The sequence below is a fragment of the Amaranthus tricolor genome, chromosome 5, assembly GCF_026212465.1.
Source record: "Amaranthus tricolor cultivar Red isolate AtriRed21 chromosome 5, ASM2621246v1, whole genome shotgun sequence".
Classification (NCBI taxonomy): Eukaryota; Viridiplantae; Streptophyta; class Magnoliopsida; order Caryophyllales; family Amaranthaceae; genus Amaranthus; species Amaranthus tricolor.
The window spans coordinates 15,045,155-15,068,213 of record NC_080051.1 but is presented as its reverse complement, the minus strand read 5'-3'; the positions used below and the strand labels follow the sequence as shown (position 1 = coordinate 15,068,213).

Genomic DNA, 23,059 nt, shown 5'->3' with positions numbered 1-23,059 from the left:
TACCAAGCAACTCAGAAGGGTAGCGTCCCATGGATATCATATCCTTGAATATAGAAAAGCATTCTTTTTGGAATTTGGATCGCATCTGAAGAGAAAGAAGGATAACCGTCCCCAATCTTTTAGGATTAGGTTGTGTATCGTTTCCATATAGAAGTAGACATGGGATTGAAGGGTGTGTTTAGCAACTAAATTTAGTTTGGTGATGGAGTGGCCTGGTGCTTGTAATTCCGGTTGATCAGTGGTGGAAAAAAAAGCTTCGATGAATTAGACTACAGTCGATGAAGACAATAAGTGAGATATAAAAGATTTTAGGGTTTCTCTAGCTTGCTTCTGTTTCATTTTAGTGTTGGGGAAGTTGGAACTGCAATGAAAATGGCAAAATGTAAATGAGTTTGAAAGGATCACTTTAAGAATCCTATGTAAGTGTTCTCTAGAATGGGGTTGAATAGTGTATAGTGGATTTTTGCAAATGGTGTTTTAGGACTCCTAAGTCCTAACATAATTTTTCATATGTCCTAAATAGACATTTAAGAACTATTTTAGAGTTTTCTTAGAAACTCAATAATGGACAGAGTTAATGAGAAAATAAAGACGAAAATATAAAGGGTCAAAACAAAGTATGTAAGGAGTTCAATCCCTAAAAGTGTTTACGTCTCCACCTTCGAGTTTTTCTCAACCGGGCTTAGGATTTCTAATGCTTACTCTTTTTATTACTCTTTTGACTTTGTTGTAAGCTTCACACTAGCAAGAAGAAGTCCCCTTATTCTCTAGGCTAAACACTTTAGTGTCACCTCTATCAGTGCTTCCTATATACTCACCAAGTAACTAAAAAGAATAACTTAGTCACTCAAGTACTAACACTAACACCTCTACAATACTTAACAAAGTATAAACAAGACAATCTTATTTTATTAGACTCTCATGCTCAACACTTCATAAAATTAGTGTTTTACTTTTACGAATAAACCTTGGTCCAAGAAAAAACGCAAATCTGAATTTGTGATAACAAGAAGACTAAATAAAAACATTTGTAAATCTCTTCTTGTTTGAATATGAAGCTTTTAGAGCATTGATGTTTCAGATTTGTGTCTCTCGTTTTCTAAAGATCAACTCCCTATTTATATATTTTATATTAAAGAAAATTTCACGTGGTAACACTTTTGTAAGATTTTTCCATATGGTAGCATTAAATTTATGCCTTACCTAACTGCCGTAGCATTTTTCTTAAATTCTTATCAACTTCTATTTAATTTACCACTTTATGTTATTGTATAGGGTTGTCAACTTGCCATGTATTGTTTGCTAAGGTCCCGCCTCCATCTCAAGCGCATGATGAGGAGTCCTCTTTGAGCATCGGATGTTTGGTGGGTTCTTAGATTTTGAACTGATTTTGTATTGCTTTGGCTTATTTTTATGGAATTTTAGAAAATTTACCTTGACAAAACAAATTGTTATCTTATGTTCTTCAAATTAGCATATAAAGTGATATCAATAAAATACAAATACATACAACTTCAAAAATATAAAATATCATATTGTAATTTAAATTCATCAATTAATAACTTAACACCTTCCATTTTTGTAAAATGAGAATCAATTTGCATTTAAATTAATTTCAATATGTAATTCATACCCTAAAATTTGAAACTTAAAATGGTCAGTTTTAAATTAATGTTATAAAGTAATATCAACATCTTTATTGTATCAATTTGGAATTATAAACTTTAAAACATTATCTCCATCTTCATTATTACAACATCCACCAGCACCTTCATGACCACCTTCACCACCAACTTCAATAGAACCTTCAATAGCACAAACTATCAGTCAGTGTTTTTATCAGGCACAAACTCCATTTGAACATTGTAAATTGGAAGATCTTCAAATTGAATTATCCCATTTCCAAAACCCGCCTCTCCCTCTTTCTCCTCATTAAATCTAATCTATAGAAATTTTTTAGATATTTTCCTTATGAATGGAAGGGTTCTTTGTGTTTCTGTTGTATATGTGACTTTAATTTTATTAATCAAATATATAAAATAAAGTTACACAGACTTAGTAAGTTGGTTACAAAGACATATGACAAGTTCAAACCATTGCTTTACATACACCAAATGTGAACTTCATCATCGAGAACACCATATATCGAACATAGTAACATGAAGATTTTGTATGTAATCTGATATTAATTTTAGGCGAGATGCTCTATCCTAAAATATCATTTTCTCCATACTATGGTTCTTGGGAATATAAACCAGAAATATGTTCCGAGATACAAAGAATTACACTAAATTCCTAGCACAAGGAACTCAGAACGACATGAGAAAAACTTAAGTGGAAGAAGAAACGGAAATTTACAATCGAGGATTGCAAGTTCTCTATGTAAAGTACTAGAGAAGAAAAGAAAAATCAGAAATTACATGTATATTCCATGTACATCTCATGTAAGAAATAACTTACACATGCCTTCTATATTTATAGAAAAGCATACAACCGTTCATGAAGTAATATGTCACTTTATGAAACACAAGATTGATTCACGAACTAATGCCGTCTTTCAACCAAACCATCCCAATATATTTGGTTAATATAACCATATTTAACCGTTGGTAGTTATATTAAAACTAACGAAACGGACAAACTAACATTGCAAAGAAAAACTCGCAAAACAGTGCGCAACTTGCGGGCCGCGACCTACTATTTCCACAAATAGAAACTTTCTTTCCTTTCTCGCGAGCCGTGAGTTATTTCACGATCCGTGAACACTACTTTTTGCTCAAAACATAAACTTTGCAACTTTGGGAGTATTCATAAATTAATTTATTCAAATTAATTATTTAATTTAATTAATTATAATTTCCGATGACTATTATACGCTCTAAATGACAACAATCCTCCCCCATTTAGAGTGTATAACCCTTTTCTTCTTTCATAATCTATAATCTCCAACCCATTTCATGCATCAATGTCAATGTCCTTCCAGATTGAATTGACACCTAGTACCACGCATCTTTACAATTGATCATATCCCCTAATGTCCTTCCGGATTAAATTAAGCAGATATATCCAACCAATTGAAGGAGTAGTACACATGAAATAATTCATTAAACTTACATTTGTGACACTTTAAAGGCCATGTGTCCATATCTATTCATAAGTTCAATGAAATCATAAGTATGCCCCTTGATTTCATTGAGGCGGTCAAACCCCAAACTTATATAGGTAGCTTCTCCTTGTTATCATGCTTTCGTGAATAAAGCACTCAATCTAGAGATCTTCTAAACTCTAGAAATTGGAGACCTCGAGGGACTACTCTACTACCTCGTCATTCAACATCACGAACAAAGCAACTAAAAATCACTTAAGTGTTGCTTTCCAACATCTGATGAGCGATCGATCCACATTGAATTCAAGACTAGATGTTTTTTCTAGCGTCGAATTGGGTTTCGCTCATGGTGTTAAAGAATGGGCATTCCAATTTCATTAAACCATGAAATTTCTAGACTTAGTAAGAATACTTTGTCTAATTTTGAACTTTGTTCACATAGTCAAGAAATGTGATCCCTCCTTTGATACGCCCTAATTTTCGGCTTTGCCTCAATTAGATGTCATAGCATTATCAAAGTTACACTCGACTATCAATACTTTATACAAGCCTCTTGTCAATCACACTAGATTATTTTGTGCACAACTTTGGCTTTAAACATCACAAAGATGAGTATTTTTAAACTATACAGTTTACATATTTGTCTAAATCGTGACAAATAACATTAATATCATAGTGGAATAAGTTAAAACTTTGTTTGTTTCTTGGGTGATCGAAACTTGGTATACCTCCCCCACAAACATATATATACTTTGATCAACATAGAGAATGGCCAATTCACTAAAGATCAAACTTATTCTTGAGTACTTCTTCAAACTTGAAGAACTTCCACTATAAGATTAACTAAATCCATGGTACAACATAAGCATTTTGAAATATTCAAATAATTTTCCTATAAAGGAACTTTAAGTTGTAAGTAAAACTTTACTTGACAACTATAAAACAATTTGAATATTGTATAAGTCAAAATTACATCCAATTTATATAATCATTCCAAATATTTAGGAAATAGTTTCAACTGGAAGACATGAGGGTAAAATTTTGGACGTTACCTTAAGTATATATAAAATACTTATTTCTTAGTCTTTAAACTTTTATGTTAAAGTTCACTTAACATTTACCTCCCCCATTCACTTCATAGAAGGAATATGATATATTACTTTGTCAACTTTACTTATACAATTCCAAAATAAATATATCATAATTTACAAAAATATATGATACAACATACCATATGAAAATAAAAATAATTATTTAATCATTGTATTTTCTGTAAACTTATTGAAATAAATTCAATAATCTATTATCATAAATCTTGAACATTATTACATGTTCACCAATCTTCATATATAATATGAAAATGTATAAATAACATATTGTTATACTTACTTGGAGATTAACTTACTAAAATTCAAACATTATTCCCTTGATGAACACATCAATACTTACTTCCTTTTAAAAAGCCTAAACTTATATGATACTAAGTAACATGGGTAAACCTTCATATTAGTAATATGAATACAATATTAAGAACTTTTACTTTGAAACCTTTAACAAATCCAATCTTTGTTAAAACTTTTTCCTTAAGAAAGCAAACTTATATTTTTCTCCTTTAGAAATAAATACTTTATCAAAAGATTAGCAAATCAATCTAAAAAAAGAATCAAAATGTCATAACCATTTGTACAAACTTGTAGGTATTTAAACCTATCTATCATTGAAAATAAATTTCCAAATAAATATTGCATAACTTAGTATTATAATCAAATATCATTGATATATAATATCTCTTGTTCTAATAAATAGAACTCATAGTAGATGTTATAAATAACATAATCTATATAGATGCATCCTTATTTTGAACCTTGAGATAATTCAAAATAAATTTCCTTTGTACAAAAATAATTAGGACTTTTCTATAAAAATAAACACTTTAAACCAAGGAAAACATTTAATATCAATTTTAACTTAAATAGTTAAATTCTTTCTTATTTTCACACCAAATTTATTTGGCGTTTATCCGACAATATAAAAAACCTTAACATACCCATTAAACGAAATAAAACATATTTAGTACTTTCCTCCAAAATAAATTTTAGTATATAACTTAACATATACTCATGCAAATAATGCACATCTTGAAAATCAAAGTAATAACATATTATGAAATTTTAATTACCATAATAAAATTATAAAGTGATGACTTATACTCTCGATCAAGAGTAACATATGAATTTCAAATAATACATTAATCAACGTAATAATGAAAGAATTCATATCTTGCTTTAATTAACAAATCAATATTTATATCATATAAGATTAAGCCATCATATATATCAAAATGAAACTTGACAAATTTGTCTTTATCGTTTATTTGATATATAAAATTACTTATATCATCATTAAACCCTTTAATAAATAAAATTTCGAGTTTAAAATAATGTTGACAACTTTCAACATTTGTACAATAACATTATTAGATTTTCAAATTCCCAATTCTTATTTTTCGCCACCCTTTTCATTTTAGTGCCACCCCCAATGAAATTACGAATTTGCCTCTGGACTTTAAAAATTACGAAATTGCTACTGCACTTAAAACCTCTATAAAACACTTCAAATTCACTCAATAGCACTCTTATCACTTCCAAAAACTCAAAATCTTCACATAAAATTAATCGGAACTAAAACTTTGGAATCGAAGTCGTTAACAAAAAGTCGAAATAATTTCTAAACAAATTCATTCGAAATTAAAAAAAAATAAAAAATAAAAAATATATCAGTCGCACAAAAAGTGCGACTGGTATGAACATTTTTTTTTTTAAAAAAAAAATTTTGAATGAATTTGTTTTGTTTAATTAATTTATTTAATTAGTTATTGTTATTTAATAAATGTTGTAATACATTATATTATGATAATGTTTTTATAAGTATTTTTTTAATTTAAAGTGGAAATTTATAAAAAAAAAAATCAAACTAGTCGCACAAAAAGTGCGACTGTACTTAGGTATGGTCGCACTTTTTGTGCGACTGGTTTGAATTTTTTTTTTCTTTTTTTTTAAAAATTTCGAATGAATTTGATTTGTTTAATTAATTTAATTTGTAAGTTATTGTTGTTTAATAAATGTTGTAATGCATTATATTATGATAATGTTATTGTAAGTGTTGTTTTTTAATTTAAATTTGAGAAAAAGGAAAAAAAATTATTCCAGTCGCAATTTTTGTGCGACTGGATTTAAATTTTTTTTTTTTTTACTTTCGAATGAAAATTTTTTTATTTTTTATTTTCTATTTTATTTTTTTATTTTTTAATTTCAAATGAATTTATTTTGTTTAATCAATTTATTAAATTTTAGTTGTTTAAATATTTATGAATGTAATAATTGTTGATTTGTTTGTAATTGTGAATTATTTTGGTTGTTAATAATTTATATGATTGCAAGTGTTTATAGTAAATTAACTTAAATGTTTATTAAATTAATATTGTAAGTGTAATTAAAATTAATATAACTTAATTTAATTTTTTATGCTTTTAATTTTTTATTAATAATAATTAAAATATGAAAATTGTAGTAAATGGCTGGAAATCAAGGAAAAGGAAAAAGGGTTTTTTAGAGGGTTATTAAGCGGCAATAGTTCTAGGCCGACTTTACTGAGATGGGATCCCCATGAAAGGGGGGTCACGGGATCTGCAAGGCGAACAAGGCAAGCAAGGCAAGAACAGGCAGCCAGACATAGTCAGGACCCAACGTTCAACTATCCTAGACCATGTGCGTAGTCGCTTTGAGCGCTAGAGTAGCCTACATAGTCATACGGTCGGCTCAAGTGACGATGATACTGATTACGACGATTCTGTTAGTCGGGAGGAGTCTGTCAGTCAGGAAGAGTCTGCTGGTCATTCTGTTGATTGGACGCTCGTCAAAGGGCATGCCGGTCAGTTAAAGATTAGAGGGCATAGCGCGGCTGGCACTTCTGATCACGCAGGAGTCAGCCAGGTTGAGGATGCGGCTCCACGGGGGAGGAGGCGCCCACAGTCCGCGAACATGGACTGGTTGATCACATCACCCCAGCCCGGGGGCCCTGTTGATACCACTTTAATACCCAGCTACGGTGGGCACGTAGCAAAGGTTATATTTGAGGGATTGGAGCACACCCCTCTGATTTTGGAATGTCGTCCTAGGAAGAGGACGTTGGATGCAATCATCACACTTCAGGACATGTCTGATGAACTATACAGGGTGTTACCTGCCACTCCTCTTGGTCATCTACCGTATATAATGCACCAGCACATTGATAGTGCTCTTATTACGACATTTGTGGAAAGGTGGCAACCTAATACCAACACCTTCCACATGCCGTGGGGGGAAATAACCATAATGTTGCACAACGTGCAACGCATCTTAGGAATTGGCATTGACGGTTCACTTCCCGTTGAACCGTCTAATCGTGACTGGCAGTTTGGCCTTGCCGGCCTATTTGGGGAGCCATTGTCGGAGCTGCGTGTAAAATTCATATAAGCAAACTGTAAAACTTTCCCAACAAAATTGTCGATTTTGACAAAATTTGTGGTTGAAACTTTCAGACTTGCCATACTTATTTTAGAAATATGATGTTTTAGATTGTTGTATATGTGACTTTAATTTTATTAATCAAACATATAAAATAAAGTTACACAAACTTAGTAGGTTACAAAAACATATGACAAGTTCAAACCATTGCTTTACATACACCAAATATGAACTTCATGATCGAGAACACCATATATCGAACATAGTAACAAGAAGATTTTGTATGTGACCTGATATTAATTCTAGGCGAGATGCTCTTTCCTAAAACATCATTTCCTCCCTACTATGGTGCTTGGAAATATAAACCGGAAATATGTTCTGAAATACAAAGAATTACACTAAATTCCTAGCACAAGGAACTTAGAACGACATGAGAAAAACTTAAGTGGAAGAAGAAACGGAAATTTACAATCGAGGATTGCAAGTTCTCTATGTAAAGTACTAGAGAAGAAAAGAAAAATCAGAAATTACATATATATTCCATGTACATCTCATGTAAGAAATAACTTATACATGCCTTCTATATTTATAGAAAAGCATACAACCATTCATGAAGTAATATGTCACTTTATGAAATACAAGATTGATTCACAAACTAATGTCGTCTTTCAATCAAACCATTCCAATATATTTGGTTAATATAACCATATTTAACTGTTGATAATTATTTTAAAACTAACGAAACGGATAAACTAACTTTGCAAAGAAAAACCCGCAAAACAGTGCACAACTCGCGGGCCGCGACTTAGGTTGCAAGCCGCGACTTACTGTTTCCACAAACAGTAACTTTCTTTCCTTTCTCGCGAGCTGTGAGTTATTTCAAGATCCGTGAACACTACTTTTTGCTCAAAACATAAACTTTGCAACCTTGGGATATTCACAAATTGATTTATTCAAATTAATTATTTAATTTAATTAATTATAATTTTCGATGACCATTATATGCTCTAAATGACATATAGAGGAAAGCTTTGCAACCTTGGGATATGAGACGGTCTTACTTTGAAACGCATCTCATACATGGACTAAATAGCCTAATAATATAGAGGAAAACTTACCCTGAATAATACAACCTTTCATTGATTTCCCTACAATAATACGAACGTTCAATTAACCCTGAATAATACGAAGTTTGATATCAGTTTTCCGGTAGTATACCTTACCGATTTGTAACGGCAAAATAGGTCAAATAAGACTGTTGTATCAGAATGTCATCCCCTAACTTTATATCCTTCATTTTATGTAGCTTTTTATTTTACTTCTTTCCAATTTCTTACTTTATTCTTCCATGTTTTTTACTTCTTCCAATTTCTTTTCATTTTTTATACTATTTTTTTACTTCTTCCAATTTCTTCTCATTTTTTTCCTTTTTCATTTTCAAAGGTAAACTATTTGATGTTAAAGATGTATTCCCCTTCATCATCATCTCAATATAGAACATCAATTGCAAAAGGAATTCCTGTATGTAAACATGATTTTGTTGCTAAATTACAAGTTGCCAAAAAAGGAATAAGGATTGGTGAGAGGCTTTATGGATGTGCATTTTGACCAGTAAGTATATATAATCTCCTATAGCTTTAATTTGTCTAATGGTAATTTTTAAATTCTTTATCAATTAGGGTTTCATGATTTGATTTGAAATGTAGGTACAAGATTGTAAATTTTTTAAGTGGAAAAAAGATAAAGAGTATTAAAGTGGAATTTCAGTTTGTTTGGAAGAAGAGAAAGCTATGTTGATTGATAAACAAATGAAATTAAAGGCCAAGAATGCAAAATTGAAGAAAAGTGAAGCTATGTTGAAATTGGAAGTTGTAAAATATGTAAATACACAAAAAAGCATTAAGTTTTGTACTTGTTGCATCTTGGGTTTTATTTGGATTGTTCTTATTTATTTTAAGCTAGGTATAAGAATTTGATCATGTAATGAAACTTCATGTATTGAAAATTCAATCTAATAAAAAAGAGCAATAAAGTTTCTTCTTATCAAGAACTGTAGCTTCAATCACATACATGTTATAGCCAAAATGTTACCTTACATAGATAAGCATGCCTTACATATATAAATACGAAATTGTTTTTCAAAATGTAAAATTTTTGACCAATGTTCTCAGCCATAGATCCATAATGTTAACTTAACATATACAAACATACGAAATTGTTTTCCAAAGGAGAAGCAAAATAACAAAAAGTCTTGCAACATCAACTCTTTGTTGTCGATGCTTGGGTTGATACTATTTCAGGAGGGTTCTTCTTTGGCTTTCCCCATTTAGAAGTAGCTACACCACTCCTTCTGCTTGCACTACCAGTCTTACCCCCTCTACTCCTTTCCACTGTTCTAATTGTCTAATTGCCTATATATGCCTAAAGAACTAGATTGTGCAGACATGTTGTGATGGGATAAGTCTGGTGTGATGGTTGCTACATCAACAACTTTTTTGGGGTTCCTCTACATCTCTTCTATGGAGGTGGTTGCTCAACCGCTTTACCCTTCTCCAGACACTTTCTTTCGTTATGTCCAACCTTATTGCAAAATGCCACATATCATTTAAAGGTCGTGTCTTGAGAGCTTCCCTGGTTTTTGAGGATCTTCATGCGGACCCTTATCTGTTTTTTTGTGCTCTACCAGGACCAATCTTGATTGGAAGAGGATCAATAGGTTGTCAATTTTAGGCCAATGCCTCTCCCTAATGCAAGGATTATTGTTTCCTTCATAGGCTCTCAAAGATGCCTCTTTGGTGTACCACTTATCAACGTAAGGCTCAACCTCTTTATGCAAGTAAAAACATGGATGCAACACCGTGACAAAATGGAATTCCTCTTAAATCTCATTTCTTACAAGTTCAAGTTTTATTTTCAATATCGACCTCTAAAGCATCAATATAATGTGCTACCTGGAAACGATTTGATGTTGAAGGAATGACAGTGCACTTAGCTGCTTTTTGCCTCTCTGTATCTAACAATTTTTGTACTTTTGGACACAACAAACCCTTTTACTTGATCAATGCCTTTTCCTTTTTACTAGCCTTCCTCTTTATTATCATTGATCTAATTTGAACAAGCATGTCTATCAAGTGATTTAAGCTTGCATCTATAATGTAGTTGTTGAAAGTTTCAGCCATATTTCTCAAAATAACATCAAACTTTCCTTTTAGCTTGGCAAATGACCTACAAAACAAGTGTAGACCACATTTCTTGAAAGCGTCAACAAAAACTGGATTTACATTCTCCATCTCATCAATTGCTTCTTTGACCACGTTTGAGCTTTAAATTGACGACTTGAATTCATGTTTCTTTGACAAGTGTGTTCACCATTAACTTTCTTGACAACAAAGGAAGCTCATATTTCATCCCAACTAGCATAGAACTTAAAAGGACAACCTTCAATACACCTTACACCAAGCTTATTCAATCTAGCCTTGTCACTTAAACAAAACTTCACATTTCTTCCCTAATGAACTGCATATTTCCTTACTGCCTCCTTAAATTCAACTTAGGTGCCAAAAACTTGCCTAACAATCCATTTGAACCTCCTAAAAGCAGTCTTACCATGAACTATAATAGCATCATCAGCTTCATCATCACCGTTGTCATAGTTAGAGAACACCTTAGTGTTATTGCACTAACCTAATTTCAAAACAGAATCACCTACTTGCTTTGGTTCTTCAAATGACAAATTCTGACTTTGTAGAAGCATCTCTAATATTTCATCCTCGTCTTCCTTATCATTTGATAGCTCATAATCAAGATCTTGTGAATCATCCTCCTCAAATCCATCTTCATCACTTACCTTAACACTATTACTAAACTTTAGCTCATCTTCAGACTAATCATGTTCAAGTTTGTCAAATTCAGATTCAATGACTTGATCTAATTTTGAAGATAGGTTTGTGTTGTGAAGAGGTATGCACTCGTTTCCCATTTCAACATAAATATCACTTTGGGGTGGGTTGTTTGATTTTTTTATTGATGTTGTGGGAACCAAAACTTTCACTAAAGGAATCTTGGGTAAGTGGGACAGCTTTTGCCTTAGATGCTTTCTTAGGGGTCATCTTTTTCCTATTCCTAACATTAGACCAAACTTTACTGCTTTTACTAATATTTTTTGACATTTCTAGAATGAACTTCTCATCATCCTTATCATTAACTACATATAAAAATAATGATCTATTATAAACAATTATCTTAGACATTTGCTCCACACAAATATCATCAATAAGCACCCATCCTCAAAGCTTAGAGCATTAAGTAGATGATACTAAAGAGAAAACTCATATTTTGCCCCAAGATCTTCTATTACAGTTCCTTTTAACTCAAAAAATAAAGACAAATTATCTGGGTCTAGGGAGATGATTTTACACATCCCACAAAGATACTTTAACCTCACAACTCTATTTTTGAATAACCCACCATACCAAAACTTCAATGTAATTGAATCCCTAAGATTAGCCTAATAACAATAAAATAAAACGAAATTAAATCCATGTTTGAATGAAAACGAAATCGAACAAGCAAAAGTTTGAATGAAAACGAAATTGACCAATTAATTCAAGGAATGGAAAAAATTGTTTATTTTAAAATCCTAATTTTTCTGGTAAATAAAATTTGGGGAGAATAATGTAATTGAGAAGAATAAACTAACCATAATCTGCAATTAAGAAGCCTGAGTGAGCTTGAGGATCTTTGTCTTCTTCAATGTATAAAGAAGATGAAATAAAAGTGAAACAAGTAAAAGTGAGAAGCATAAAGGAGAGAAGATGAAGCAATAATTGGAAGCAATGAATTCATTCAATGAAGCAGTAAGGGGAAGTAATAATTAATTCCTTTAAAAAAATAAAAAATATTAAACTATTTCAATCAAACAGTTACAGGTAAAAAAGAATGTTGATGGAAAAATGTGATCAAACTTCGTATTATTCATGTTTAATTGAAAGTTTGTATTATTATAGGGAAATCGATGCAAGATCGTATCATTCAGGATAATTTTTCCTATCGTAAAAATATTAGTATATGAATTTTTTGTTTTAATATCGTTTTACCAAGAGATTGTCTCTCAAAAGACTTGCTCCAACCAATTTGATATCCCGACTTAGAGCTTGTTCTTTTCAACTTTTTTTTGAACTTATTACTTATTCTTATTGGAATCAGATCAATTCAGATCAGACTAGATCAAACCAAACCAGATCACTTCAGATTAAATCAGAAAAGTTCAGATTAGATCAGACTAAACCAGATCAAGTCAGATCGGATCAAATCATGATTACTTATTATTATTATTATTATTATTATTATTATTATTATTATTATTATTATTATTATTATTATTATTTTTGTTGTTGTCGTCCTTGTTGTTGTTGTTGTTATTATTATTATTATTATTATTATTATTATTATTATTATTATTATTTAATAATAATAATAATATTATTATTATTATTAAAATTATATTGTTATTATTATTAGTATTATTATTGTTATTATTATTGTTATTATTATTATTATTATTATTGTTATTATTATATTAGGTGTTATTAATTATTATTTCTAATTTATAATAATAATAATAATAATAATAATAATAATAATAATAATTGACAATACTAACTTATTATTGAATTAATTAATTAAATAATAAAATTACATTATCAAATATTTTAATTAATAATAATAATTATTATTAGTATTATTATTTTTATTATTATTAATATAATTAATAATAAATATTATTATAATTAACAATATTAATTAATTAATTAATTAGATCGAAGAAAACATGCCCTTAATGTGACGAGGTGGGACTGTTAACATTGTAGCGGAGTAGCGTCTTGATTCTCTTGAACATACTTTAAAGTTTCAGCGGGAACCAAAATCACGAAAATCACGAAAATCCCGCCAATACCCTTTCTCAACTTCAAAATTCAAACCCATACCCTTTTTAATTCCCACTTTCTATAAAAACCCTCAAACCGAGCCGTTTACACCGAACCGTTTATGTCTCATTCCTTTCCCTCTTCTTCTCTATTTTCAAAACCCTAGCCCTAAAAATTTCCCACAGAACTCATCAAAATGCTTGAATTACGACTTGTTCAAGGAAGCCTTCTAAAGAAAGTGTTAGATTCGATTAAGGATTTGGTTAATGATGCCAATTTTGATTGTTCAGCCACTGGTTTCTCTCTTCAAGCTATGGATTCAAGCCATGTCGCACTTGTTGCGCTTCTTCTTCGCGCCGAGGGTTTTGAGCATTACCGCTGTGATAGGAATATTTCAATGGGGATGAATCTCAACAATATGGCCAAAATGTTGAAGTGTGCGGGAAATGACGACATTATTACTATTAAAGCCGATGATGGTAGCGATACTGTCACTTTCATGTTTGAAAGTCCTAGTAAGTTTCGCTATTCTATTTTTGCAAGTTTTGGTTATTGTGGTAAAGAATTATTCTAGATTTTGTGTGGAATTAGTTGTTAGATTTTATGGATTTTTGTGTTATTAAAAATGTATGATGTTATTTAAAATGTATGATGTTGAGTATTCCGATTTTTTTTCATGGAATTTGATGGATCCAACGTAATTGGCCTTTGACTTGAGATTTATAGATAAGTGTGTTGCATGATTGTTGAATTGAGTTAGGGGTAATAATGAATGTTAACTTTTGGCAATGAATCCGCTGCTTAAATCAAGGGATTTATAATACTTAAATAGTTCTGATGTTTGTTTTTAGGATATAATAGATTTACATTCCACTAGTATGAGGAGTTCATAATTTATTTGTTATTTAGTAGAGCATTTATAAATGATTTACTTTTGGTGGAAATTTGAGGCTCCGTGAGTCTGGAAATATATAAATAATTGTAGAGATGATCAAGGATGAATAATGCTACTAAAGTGGTTGGAAAAAAGGCTTAGCAATCTCAATTTTATTGGATCGGTTTACAAGTGGTTAAAAATGAGATTTATTGATTTACAAAAATGAGTTGTGCACTTAGTTTAATAAGCTAATTTATGTTAATTATAGTCCATACTGATTTTGTAACAAAAGGCTAATACTTGTCAGCTACGAATATTTGGGCTTATAAAATTTGGACACAAAAACTTCCAAATTTATAAGTTTGTGATACTTTAGAACATATAGGCCAAAAAGGTAGCAAGTTACAACTCATGCTTCCTTTGAATACGGGCAGGCAGTAGTTCTGTTCACAATCACCGCACACAATGAACTTTAGTATCTACTTTGTTGTGTGTAGTTGTATTGATGGACTTGCACAGAGAAGTTGAATGCTCTATTAACAAAATTTAAATGACTGAATTAAAGAGGGCTTTCATGTCTGATTACTGGCGTGATATAGCTAGTTTTACCGATGCTAATGAATTATGTGTGGCCATGAATTTCAATTGTCTTATATTGGAATGGAACATTCAAAAATAGTTAAGATAAAATGTCATTTGTTATGTGTACATGTTATTTATTTGTCAAATTAACTTTTGGCAAATTTGTGCTGATACTTATGTGATTGTTATGTTTTCTCTAATAATTATAGACCAAGATAAAATAGCGGATTTTGAGATGAAGTTGATGGACATTGACAGTGAGCACTTAGGTATTCCTGAGGCTGAATACCAGGCCATTGTGAGGATGCCTTCAGCCGAATTTGCCAGGATATGCAAAGATTTGAGTAGTCTTGGTGACACTGGTAGTGTTCTGTTCCATGGGTTTGTTCAGCTGATCTTCGTTTTTTTTGTTATTGCAATTCATGTTCTAATCTTAATATCCTATACTAATTACTATATGGGTACTGAAATTGTGATTTTGCAGTTGTAATATCTGTGACAAAAGAAGGTGTTAAGTTCTCTACTACAGGTGATATTGGTGCGGCAAACATTGTCCTTAGACAGAACACGACAGTCGACAAGGTATATTTAAGCTTTTGATTGTCACTTTGAAGTTTAGAACATAAGTTCAGAGAAGAGGAAATATAAGCTATGGGCGATAGATAATTAGAGATTAAATATTTATTAAAGCCTTCGAATTTGATGAAGGCTGCAGTAATATGCCCCTATCCAATGCCATGTGGCTCCTGCCTAGGTTGGGTTCAGGGTCTCATATGCGTTTGTTGTTTATAAAACTCAGATTTTTATGGTTACTCCTGTTTTTCTGATTGATATGATATGAATTGCAGCCTGAAGATTCTACAATCATTGAGATGAACGAGCCTGTATCACTCACCTTTGCACTACGGTACATGAACTCTTTTACCAAGGCAACTCCTCTTTCAAACACGGTCACAATCAGCTTGTCATCGGAACTTCCTGTTGTAGTTGAATACAAGGTTGCAGAGATGGGTTACATCCGGTTCTATTTGGCTCCTAAGATCGAGGAGGATGAGAATGAATCATAATCCCAGGATTTCAAGTCTCTTATCTCTTTCTTCTATTGTAACTCTAATGTGTTTTCTGAACTTTTAGGTTGATGTTTGATTTTTTTTCCAGGATTTCTTGTGCAATAGTTAAAAATCTGAATGTTGAAGAAAATTAGGTATCTTTGATGAGTGCATATTATGTTAGGTCGATAGAATTGTCAACTTTTTCTTTATGTTAATTTAATGCTGTTTAGGTCTCCGTCTTAGTGTATGTAACAATTCCTTTCCAAATTTCTGAAGTTCATTATAAAATTGGAAAAATTGTTGTGAATAATTTAACTTAGTTTCGATTACCTGCTAATAATTTCGCCTTTTAAAATATTTCTTTGCTACCGATTAAAAGGGTATTTTACTTTGAAGGGAAGTAATATAATTAATTTTTTATAGTTAAATTGATTATAAAATTTTAACATGTTACTTTCAACTTGATAAAGATAATATATAACGGGTCAGCGGGAACCCGACTCAATGTATTTTGTGGCCCATGACCCAACCCGGTTAAGGCGTATCGGGTACCTGACTTGAATTATATTATTTTTTTTAAAAATTGACCTGCCATTTAGGATGTGGGTCGGCTTGTCGGGTCAAGTAGGTTAGATTTTTGAACACCCTTAATTGAAGGGATATGTATGTAAAGACAATTACTATTTATACAATGATTATAAGCATGGGAAATTATAGCAATTTCATTTAACTTCTTGAAGGGTCCATTGGCAACAAACAGATTATTCCTAATTTGACGGTACCGGAACTACCTAGGCAAGTTGTAATTCCTCCGTTCTAAAATACTTGTAATATTTGACTTTTTACGCAGTCTAATGTAATAATTTAATATTTAATATCTCTTATTATGTATATTTAAAAAAGTTGATATTAATAATTTTTACATTGAGACGAATCAAATAAAATTTCGCTGAATTATGTTTTAACTTATAGATTATAAACTAATCACAAATTAATAGTGAGAAATTATCAAGGTTATTTTTCTAATGTTGCAAGTAATTTGAAACAAAAGGGTATTACTTGTAATTTTGGTAGAGCTAGAACAATTCACATATTGGAACAGAATCAAAGATAATGTAGTATTAATTAATAACTATTAACTGTACTGTGTTTACTGTTAAGCATTTTGTTAACTTATGGAAGGAGCATTTCTAGCTCTCAAATCTCAATTCAATGGCGTGAAGATGCATGGTTAGTTGAGAAAATTATGGATCTTTATTGTAGGATGTTTATTTTAGTACTTAAATGCTATGCCAAGTTACGTAGGAATCCATTTTTCGATGACCTTTATCATTACTTCATGTTATTTATAGGGAAATTTAATGGATTCCCATTTCTTCCAATTGGAAGCAATGTATTTAACTTCATTAAATAAGGATTAATAATAATCAATGTCCTTTAAATCATTTTAGACTAATAATATTTCATTAGTCAATAAGGAGTCTGGATGTGTGAATATATATCGATAAATTACTCCTAAATTGCTGTGCTGCACACATTCACACATAACAGTTACTGCTAAAGATGTTCAAAGCAGACTCAATGATTCGACATTTATCCGATCTTGTAAACGAACTTAATTTAATCCGACTTGGTAAGTGTTTTTGCAATTATTTAAAAACCAAAATGAACACGAGACCTTATTTAAACTTGACCTAAGGTAAATGGAAACCCCCTAGGAATTATTTAAGCATTTCTTTGTTTCTTTTGTTTGAGGATTTCAAACAGAACAAAAATTTGTGATTTAAGAATCCAGTGATATTCCCTAAACAAATTAAATATTATCACATTGAGGTATTATAAAGACTACAGAACCTACTTACAGCAGTAATAGTAAAACTCATGATCCTGTATTCCTGTGTTACGCACGTCCCTGCTCAACAATATGGATCTATGCTTAACAAAATGGATCCATTTCTAGTTCAGATCGGTTCACTGAAAGAATTTACTTACAGAAATGCACGAAACTTTCACCTCTAAATGAAGACTGCATGCATCACATTGGGTGGCCTAAATCTGATGAACGACAGATCTGTATACCCAAACATTTTCATTTGCTGCGCTTTTTGGCTTCACTGTAGAGAACAACTCCAATAACAGTTAGGCAGTAACCGAGCATTCCTGTCACCGATACAGGATTCCTAAATATCAATATTGAGACAACAACAGCAACAGCTCCCTTGGCATTTCCTAATACCTAAAACAAGAAGCATATTAGCATTTTATTTTCTGATCGTTCTATATTAATTACACCAAACTAAAATAGCTTGTGGCATAAACTGTAACAGGCCTATATCTGAGTTCCATATACAGCATTGCAGATGTTATTGCAAGTCTGCTTAATTTGCATCCCCCTCTCTTAGTATCTTTCAGCCTAAATCAAATGAAATGTATATTGTTTTTGTACGAAAATGTGCAATATAGACATCCAAGGTAAATGGAAACCCCCTAGGAATTATGTGTTTATTCATTAGCTTCTATTTCCAGCCATACCTAAGTCACTGTTTACGGAGAGTAATAGAAAGGAGGAAAAAACTTCCTTATGCTTCCCTTAATAACAACCAAAGGGGCTGTGTAGGTCGCAAGTGAATCGCAGCTAGAGAAATCACAATCCACTATTTCATCTTTTGGAATATGAACTACTTACAAATTCAAAGTACCATCAAATTCTCTTTATAGTTGGTAGAAAGTGTCCAATGGAAGTGGTGAAAGGATGAAAAAGAGAACAGACTATGAAATATAAAGCATTGCAGGAGTACCTGGAGAGTCAATGCACTGGTGTGTTTGGTCACCAAAAAGTTCGTTAAATTCACAAAGTAGGCAAGAGCAGAATTAAAGAGCAAATACCAAACAATGCTGCGATCTTCTCTGGCAAGAGCTACTGTGATCCCAACTACATTTTTCTCCAGTGTGAGTGCTGCTGGAATAAGGCACACAACAGCTATGGGAGCCATGTACATTAGAAGATTCATAGAATTCAGCTTCTCCCTGTCCAATGTAATGTGAATCCATTAAAACAAATTCCTATAAAGCATCACACAATACATCAACGTTTCCGCAGCTATTGAAGCTTGATCTTACGAATCAGAAGATAGTAAAATCCCTTGAAGTACTGTCTTAAAGGCTCGTGCAGCAGTTGCTCCAACACACATTATAAACCCAAATAAATTGAACATAGGTTCTCCCTACAAACAAGCATCAAATAACCAATATAAACAAATAAAAATCAAGAATTGAATAAACGCAGATTATACACAGAATTAAAGAAATTCAATAATTAGTCACCCCAAATTTACAATTCAATAAAAAAATTCCATTCCTCACTATCTTAGCCAGTGGCGAAGTCACACTTTGAGTCGGTCCAAATATTTTGTTCTAATTTGAAAGACTTTTGTCTTCAAAAGAGAGACTTTCCCATTTAAATTTATTAGAATTATAACTTGTTTCCATATAGTTTTTTGGTATTGTATCGGTCATTTGACTTTAATTATTATGCTAGAATATCAGGCCATTCTTGTTTAAACTCCCGGATCCGCCCGAGCCTATTGTGTGCTGTTATCAATTTGTAATTTATCAACCGATACTTCAACAGAATAACAACAAATAACAATGAGCTTCTTACCACCAAGCTTGCAATTTTAATAGTTTTTTTACTCAATAAAACCCCAGGTGATAATCTTAAGAAGCAAACAAAAATGAAATTCCTCAACAAATAAAATCATGAACAAATGATCAATCAACAAAATATCATACTATAAAAAGGAGATTCAATTTGCAAAAACCATACCCCAGTAGCAATGATGACACCGGTAACAACAGGAATAAGAGTGATATAAGTGAGCCATCCTTCTCTTTTAAAGGTCATCAAATAGGCAAAAATGGCAGTGAAAAACGGCGTCGTTGCACCAACAGCCTGATTGAAAGATACAGGAAGATAACGAAGAGAAATATTACCGCTAACAACAGAAGCACAAAAAATTGCAGAAAGTGCAGTGATCTTCGCAAATTGAACACGAGATCGAATTGTTTGCATTGGTACAACCTTTAACCATACAATGGCAATATAACTAAGAAGAGAACTAGCAGTCATATGACACATTGTAAGGAAAATCGGATATTTAAATCCATAATTGCTTAATAAGTACTTGTTTAATAAGATTACGCCAATATTTGATGAATACCAAAAGGTAATCAATCCAACCGTGAAAAGTTTTCCGGTGAATTTCATTGATTTTGATTGATTTAGTAAACAAAATTAGGTTTATTTGGGGCGAATGGAAGTAGGAAGAACATCAATGTGAGAGAATAGGAGAGGAGAGAGAAAATTAGGGTGTTTCAGGAGAGAAAGAAGGTAATTACTCTATGATTTAAATGGCAATGAGAAAGAATTGATGCTGACGAAGTGACGATGATGATGATCAAAATAAGGCGCCAGCTTTAAGTGGATTGAGTGTGAGCTTCTATTTTCCTCTTTTTTCTTTTTTTCTTTTTTTTTAGTTCTTATATCCAATCTTTTCCCATAATATTGCTAAAAAAATAATAATTCCCACTTTGCATTATGTGGGAAAGTATTTCCCACAATACCGTCCACGTGAAAATTTGTTTTTTTTTTTTTTTTTTTTTTTCAGACCAAGGCAAATCGCCATCTCATATTGCGGTTTGGTCCCTGGTAAACTGCCACTTCATGTGGCGGTTTGCTTATACTTGGATTTTTATTTTTATTTTTTTCATTTTCCCTAAATATTGAACGCAACCTGCATTAAACTAGTTCAATACCATCTATTTCATAATAATCAATTACGAACCCGCTTGATTTGAAAAAATTAATTATGAAAATAATGCGAAGATATATTACAATCATGGAAAGTCATACAAGAAGTTCTAATCATATAAGAATGTACAAAGTTTGTTAAACTACAACCCCCGACCCCTTTTGTTTTGCGCACCGGTGGATGATGATGGTGTGAACTCGTCAACCTCCGCAATGACATTAAGAGTAGGAGCTCGTCGTTGACTAGCACGCTGATATGTGATGATCCTTTGCGGAGGTGATGGATGTGGAGGAGGAGTGGTGATGGAAGCTGGAGGAACGAATGGCGACATAGTACCGGATGTCGATGGCGATCTGGAAGACCGACTTCGAGTAGATGAACGCTGGCGACCTCTTGTGGACCGAGAACTGGATCCTCCGGAAGAGCTACCTCGGTGGGCTGAACTCCGTAGAGAAGGAGTGTGGAATGTGTCATCTACCACGCCAATGACGGGTGGAGTCGGTATGAGGTACTCATAATAACTCGCCTGAGTCAATGCATCGGTCAACGACGCCTTAATGGAGCCTAGGGTCTGAGAACATAGCCGATACCCCACATCAACTGGCGATGTAGAGGCCCCTTGAATCATGTAATTGCATTGTATGAGCACCGATCGGATGCGCTCAGTCTGTTTGTTATCATTATATTGTTAAAAGAGTCACTTAAAACTATTACTATATGTTATGAGTGTTGAAAAGAAGACGTACCAGTAACGTAGATGTTGGATGGTAATGTGATCCTGGCTACGCAAATGTGGTGTTCGTTAGGCGTAATATGGAGATACGCCTGTACCAACTCATGTACATAGCAGAGCTATAACCTGTGAAGTTATCTCCTCGAACCAATCTAGATGCTCGGTCATTCCACGCATCTACATGTGATCTATGTCGTACGAGGTTGTTCTTGTCCCCAGTCCTCCGATCGATCGCATGTAGTTGAGGTTGGGTGTCACAGGCATGCGGAATAACGTGCTCCAAACCGAATTGACGCATGACACGATCCGGGAGATGTAGCTCGACGATGTTACAGCAAATAAGTGAACAACGCGATCTCCAAATCTCGTGGCCCAATGTACATATGTGCGGCAGAGCGTCCATCTTAGCTGCTGTGTAAGGCTGCCATGTCATCTGTAATAGAAATGAATATGCTCAGTATTATCTATAATTTATTCATAACTAATACAAATAGTAAATGTTTAATAATCCGCTCGTCCCGTTGTCGATCAAGTACGTCTCTGTAGTAGACGAGAGTATGTGGGGAGTGGGATCTCGAAAGATATACGCGAAGCTAGCTGCAAACAAATAAACATTGTTTAACATTTTCATGTATCATAAAATAGTGAAATTATGAATTTGAATAGTGAATTGAGTGTTGCTACCGAGTCGCCGCTCTTGTCTGGAAACAAGATGCATCCAAACAGGTACAAGATGTAAGCTCGCTCATGTCTATCAACCGTCACATCATCCGCGTCATCCTCCAGCGCGCTAAAATGATCTCGGAGCCAAGTTAGCTTCAATGACGATCCAACGATGATCTTCGGTCGTGTCGGGTCTTGAGTGTTTTCAGGTCACACCCTTAGTAGCTCATGAACTAATGCTGGCCAATTTCCCTCTCCATGACCTATCACTGCTTATCCTTCAATGGGCAGTCCCATTATAACTGCCACATCTTGCAACGTGATCGTTGCCTCGCCAACTGTGAGGTGGAAGGTATGAGTCTCCGGCCTCCACCTCTCCACCAATGCAGTGATAAGTGCTCGATCGAGCTCTAAGCCCCCGCCCAACAACCTATGATGTATCTGAAACCAGCTAGTTCGACTACCTCTAATACCATGTCATCCACCTCCCACTGTAACGTACTCGCCTGGTAGTGCTGACGAGTAACCAATTGGGCAGTGGAGCCCTCCCACGTAGCTACGCTCCTGTGTGTCGCCTGAAGCGTAAGCACTGATGGATCAACTGGGCCCGGCATCGCCATGATCGCTGTTACATACATAAGTGTTATAAAAATCATATAAATATTATCAGACTTAACATGTTACTACAAAATTTAAAAAAAAAACATACTTTGTTGACCTCGAGGGCATGTTTTCTTATTATGACCACTAAATCCACAAAAGCTACACGTGTTACGAGGATAAACATCATTCTTAATCGAGAC

The 23,059-nt window shown here is 32.8% G+C and overlaps 2 protein-coding genes across 3 annotated transcripts; one reads left to right on the top strand and one right to left on the bottom strand.

The window, feature by feature from the left end:
* The first annotated feature begins 13,585 nt into the window (after nucleotides 1-13,585).
* LOC130814045 (proliferating cell nuclear antigen) lies at nucleotides 13,586-16,284 on the top strand. The gene is made up of 4 exons (XM_057680036.1): nucleotides 13,586-14,053; nucleotides 15,207-15,359; nucleotides 15,482-15,579; nucleotides 15,846-16,284. The coding sequence occupies exons 1-4, from the start codon at nucleotides 13,735-13,737 to the stop codon at nucleotides 16,062-16,064; spliced, it is 789 nt and encodes a 262-aa protein (XP_057536019.1). The 5' UTR covers nucleotides 13,586-13,734; the 3' UTR covers nucleotides 16,065-16,284.
* A 1,207-nt stretch (nucleotides 16,285-17,491) lies between these two features.
* Nucleotides 17,492-20,543, bottom strand: LOC130814044 (probable sugar phosphate/phosphate translocator At3g11320). 2 transcript variants are annotated; one of them, XR_009042287.1, is made up of 5 exons: nucleotides 19,876-20,543; nucleotides 19,170-19,273; nucleotides 18,848-19,076; nucleotides 18,063-18,285; nucleotides 17,492-17,961 (listed from the first exon to the last, which is right to left on the bottom strand). XR_009042287.1 is itself a non-coding variant. In XM_057680035.1 (4 exons), exons 1-4 carry the CDS (start codon nucleotides 20,314-20,316, stop codon nucleotides 18,139-18,141), a joined length of 921 nt encoding a protein of 306 aa, XP_057536018.1. In that variant the 5' UTR covers nucleotides 20,317-20,340; the 3' UTR covers nucleotides 17,494-18,138. The 2 variants fall into 2 exon arrangements, 1 of the variants encoding a protein (XP_057536018.1); XM_057680035.1 differs by having other exon boundaries at nucleotides 17,494-18,285; nucleotides 19,876-20,340.
* Nucleotides 20,544-23,059: the final 2,516 nt, after the last annotated feature.

Bases quoted from the DNA above. Each gene is read 5' to 3' on its own strand.
- LOC130814045 (XM_057680036.1), top strand. From the start codon at position 13,735: ATGCTTGAATTACGACTTGTTCAAGGAAGCCTTCTAAAGAAAGTGTTA. The intron at 14,054-15,206 runs GTAAGTTTCGCT...TAATAATTATAG, and splicing joins TTTCATGTTTGAAAGTCCTA to ACCAAGATAAAATAGCGGAT. The intron at 15,580-15,845 runs GTATATTTAAGC...TATGAATTGCAG, and splicing joins AGAACACGACAGTCGACAAG to CCTGAAGATTCTACAATCAT.
- LOC130814044 (XM_057680035.1), bottom strand. From the start codon at position 20,316: ATGAAATTCACCGGAAAACTTTTCACGGTTGGATTGATTACCTTTTGG. The intron at 19,274-19,875 runs GTATGGTTTTTG...GCTTGTTTGTAG, and splicing joins GTGTCATCATTGCTACTGGG to GGAGAACCTATGTTCAATTT. The intron at 19,077-19,169 runs GTAAGATCAAGC...TACATTGGACAG, and splicing joins ATTTTACTATCTTCTGATTC to GGAGAAGCTGAATTCTATGA.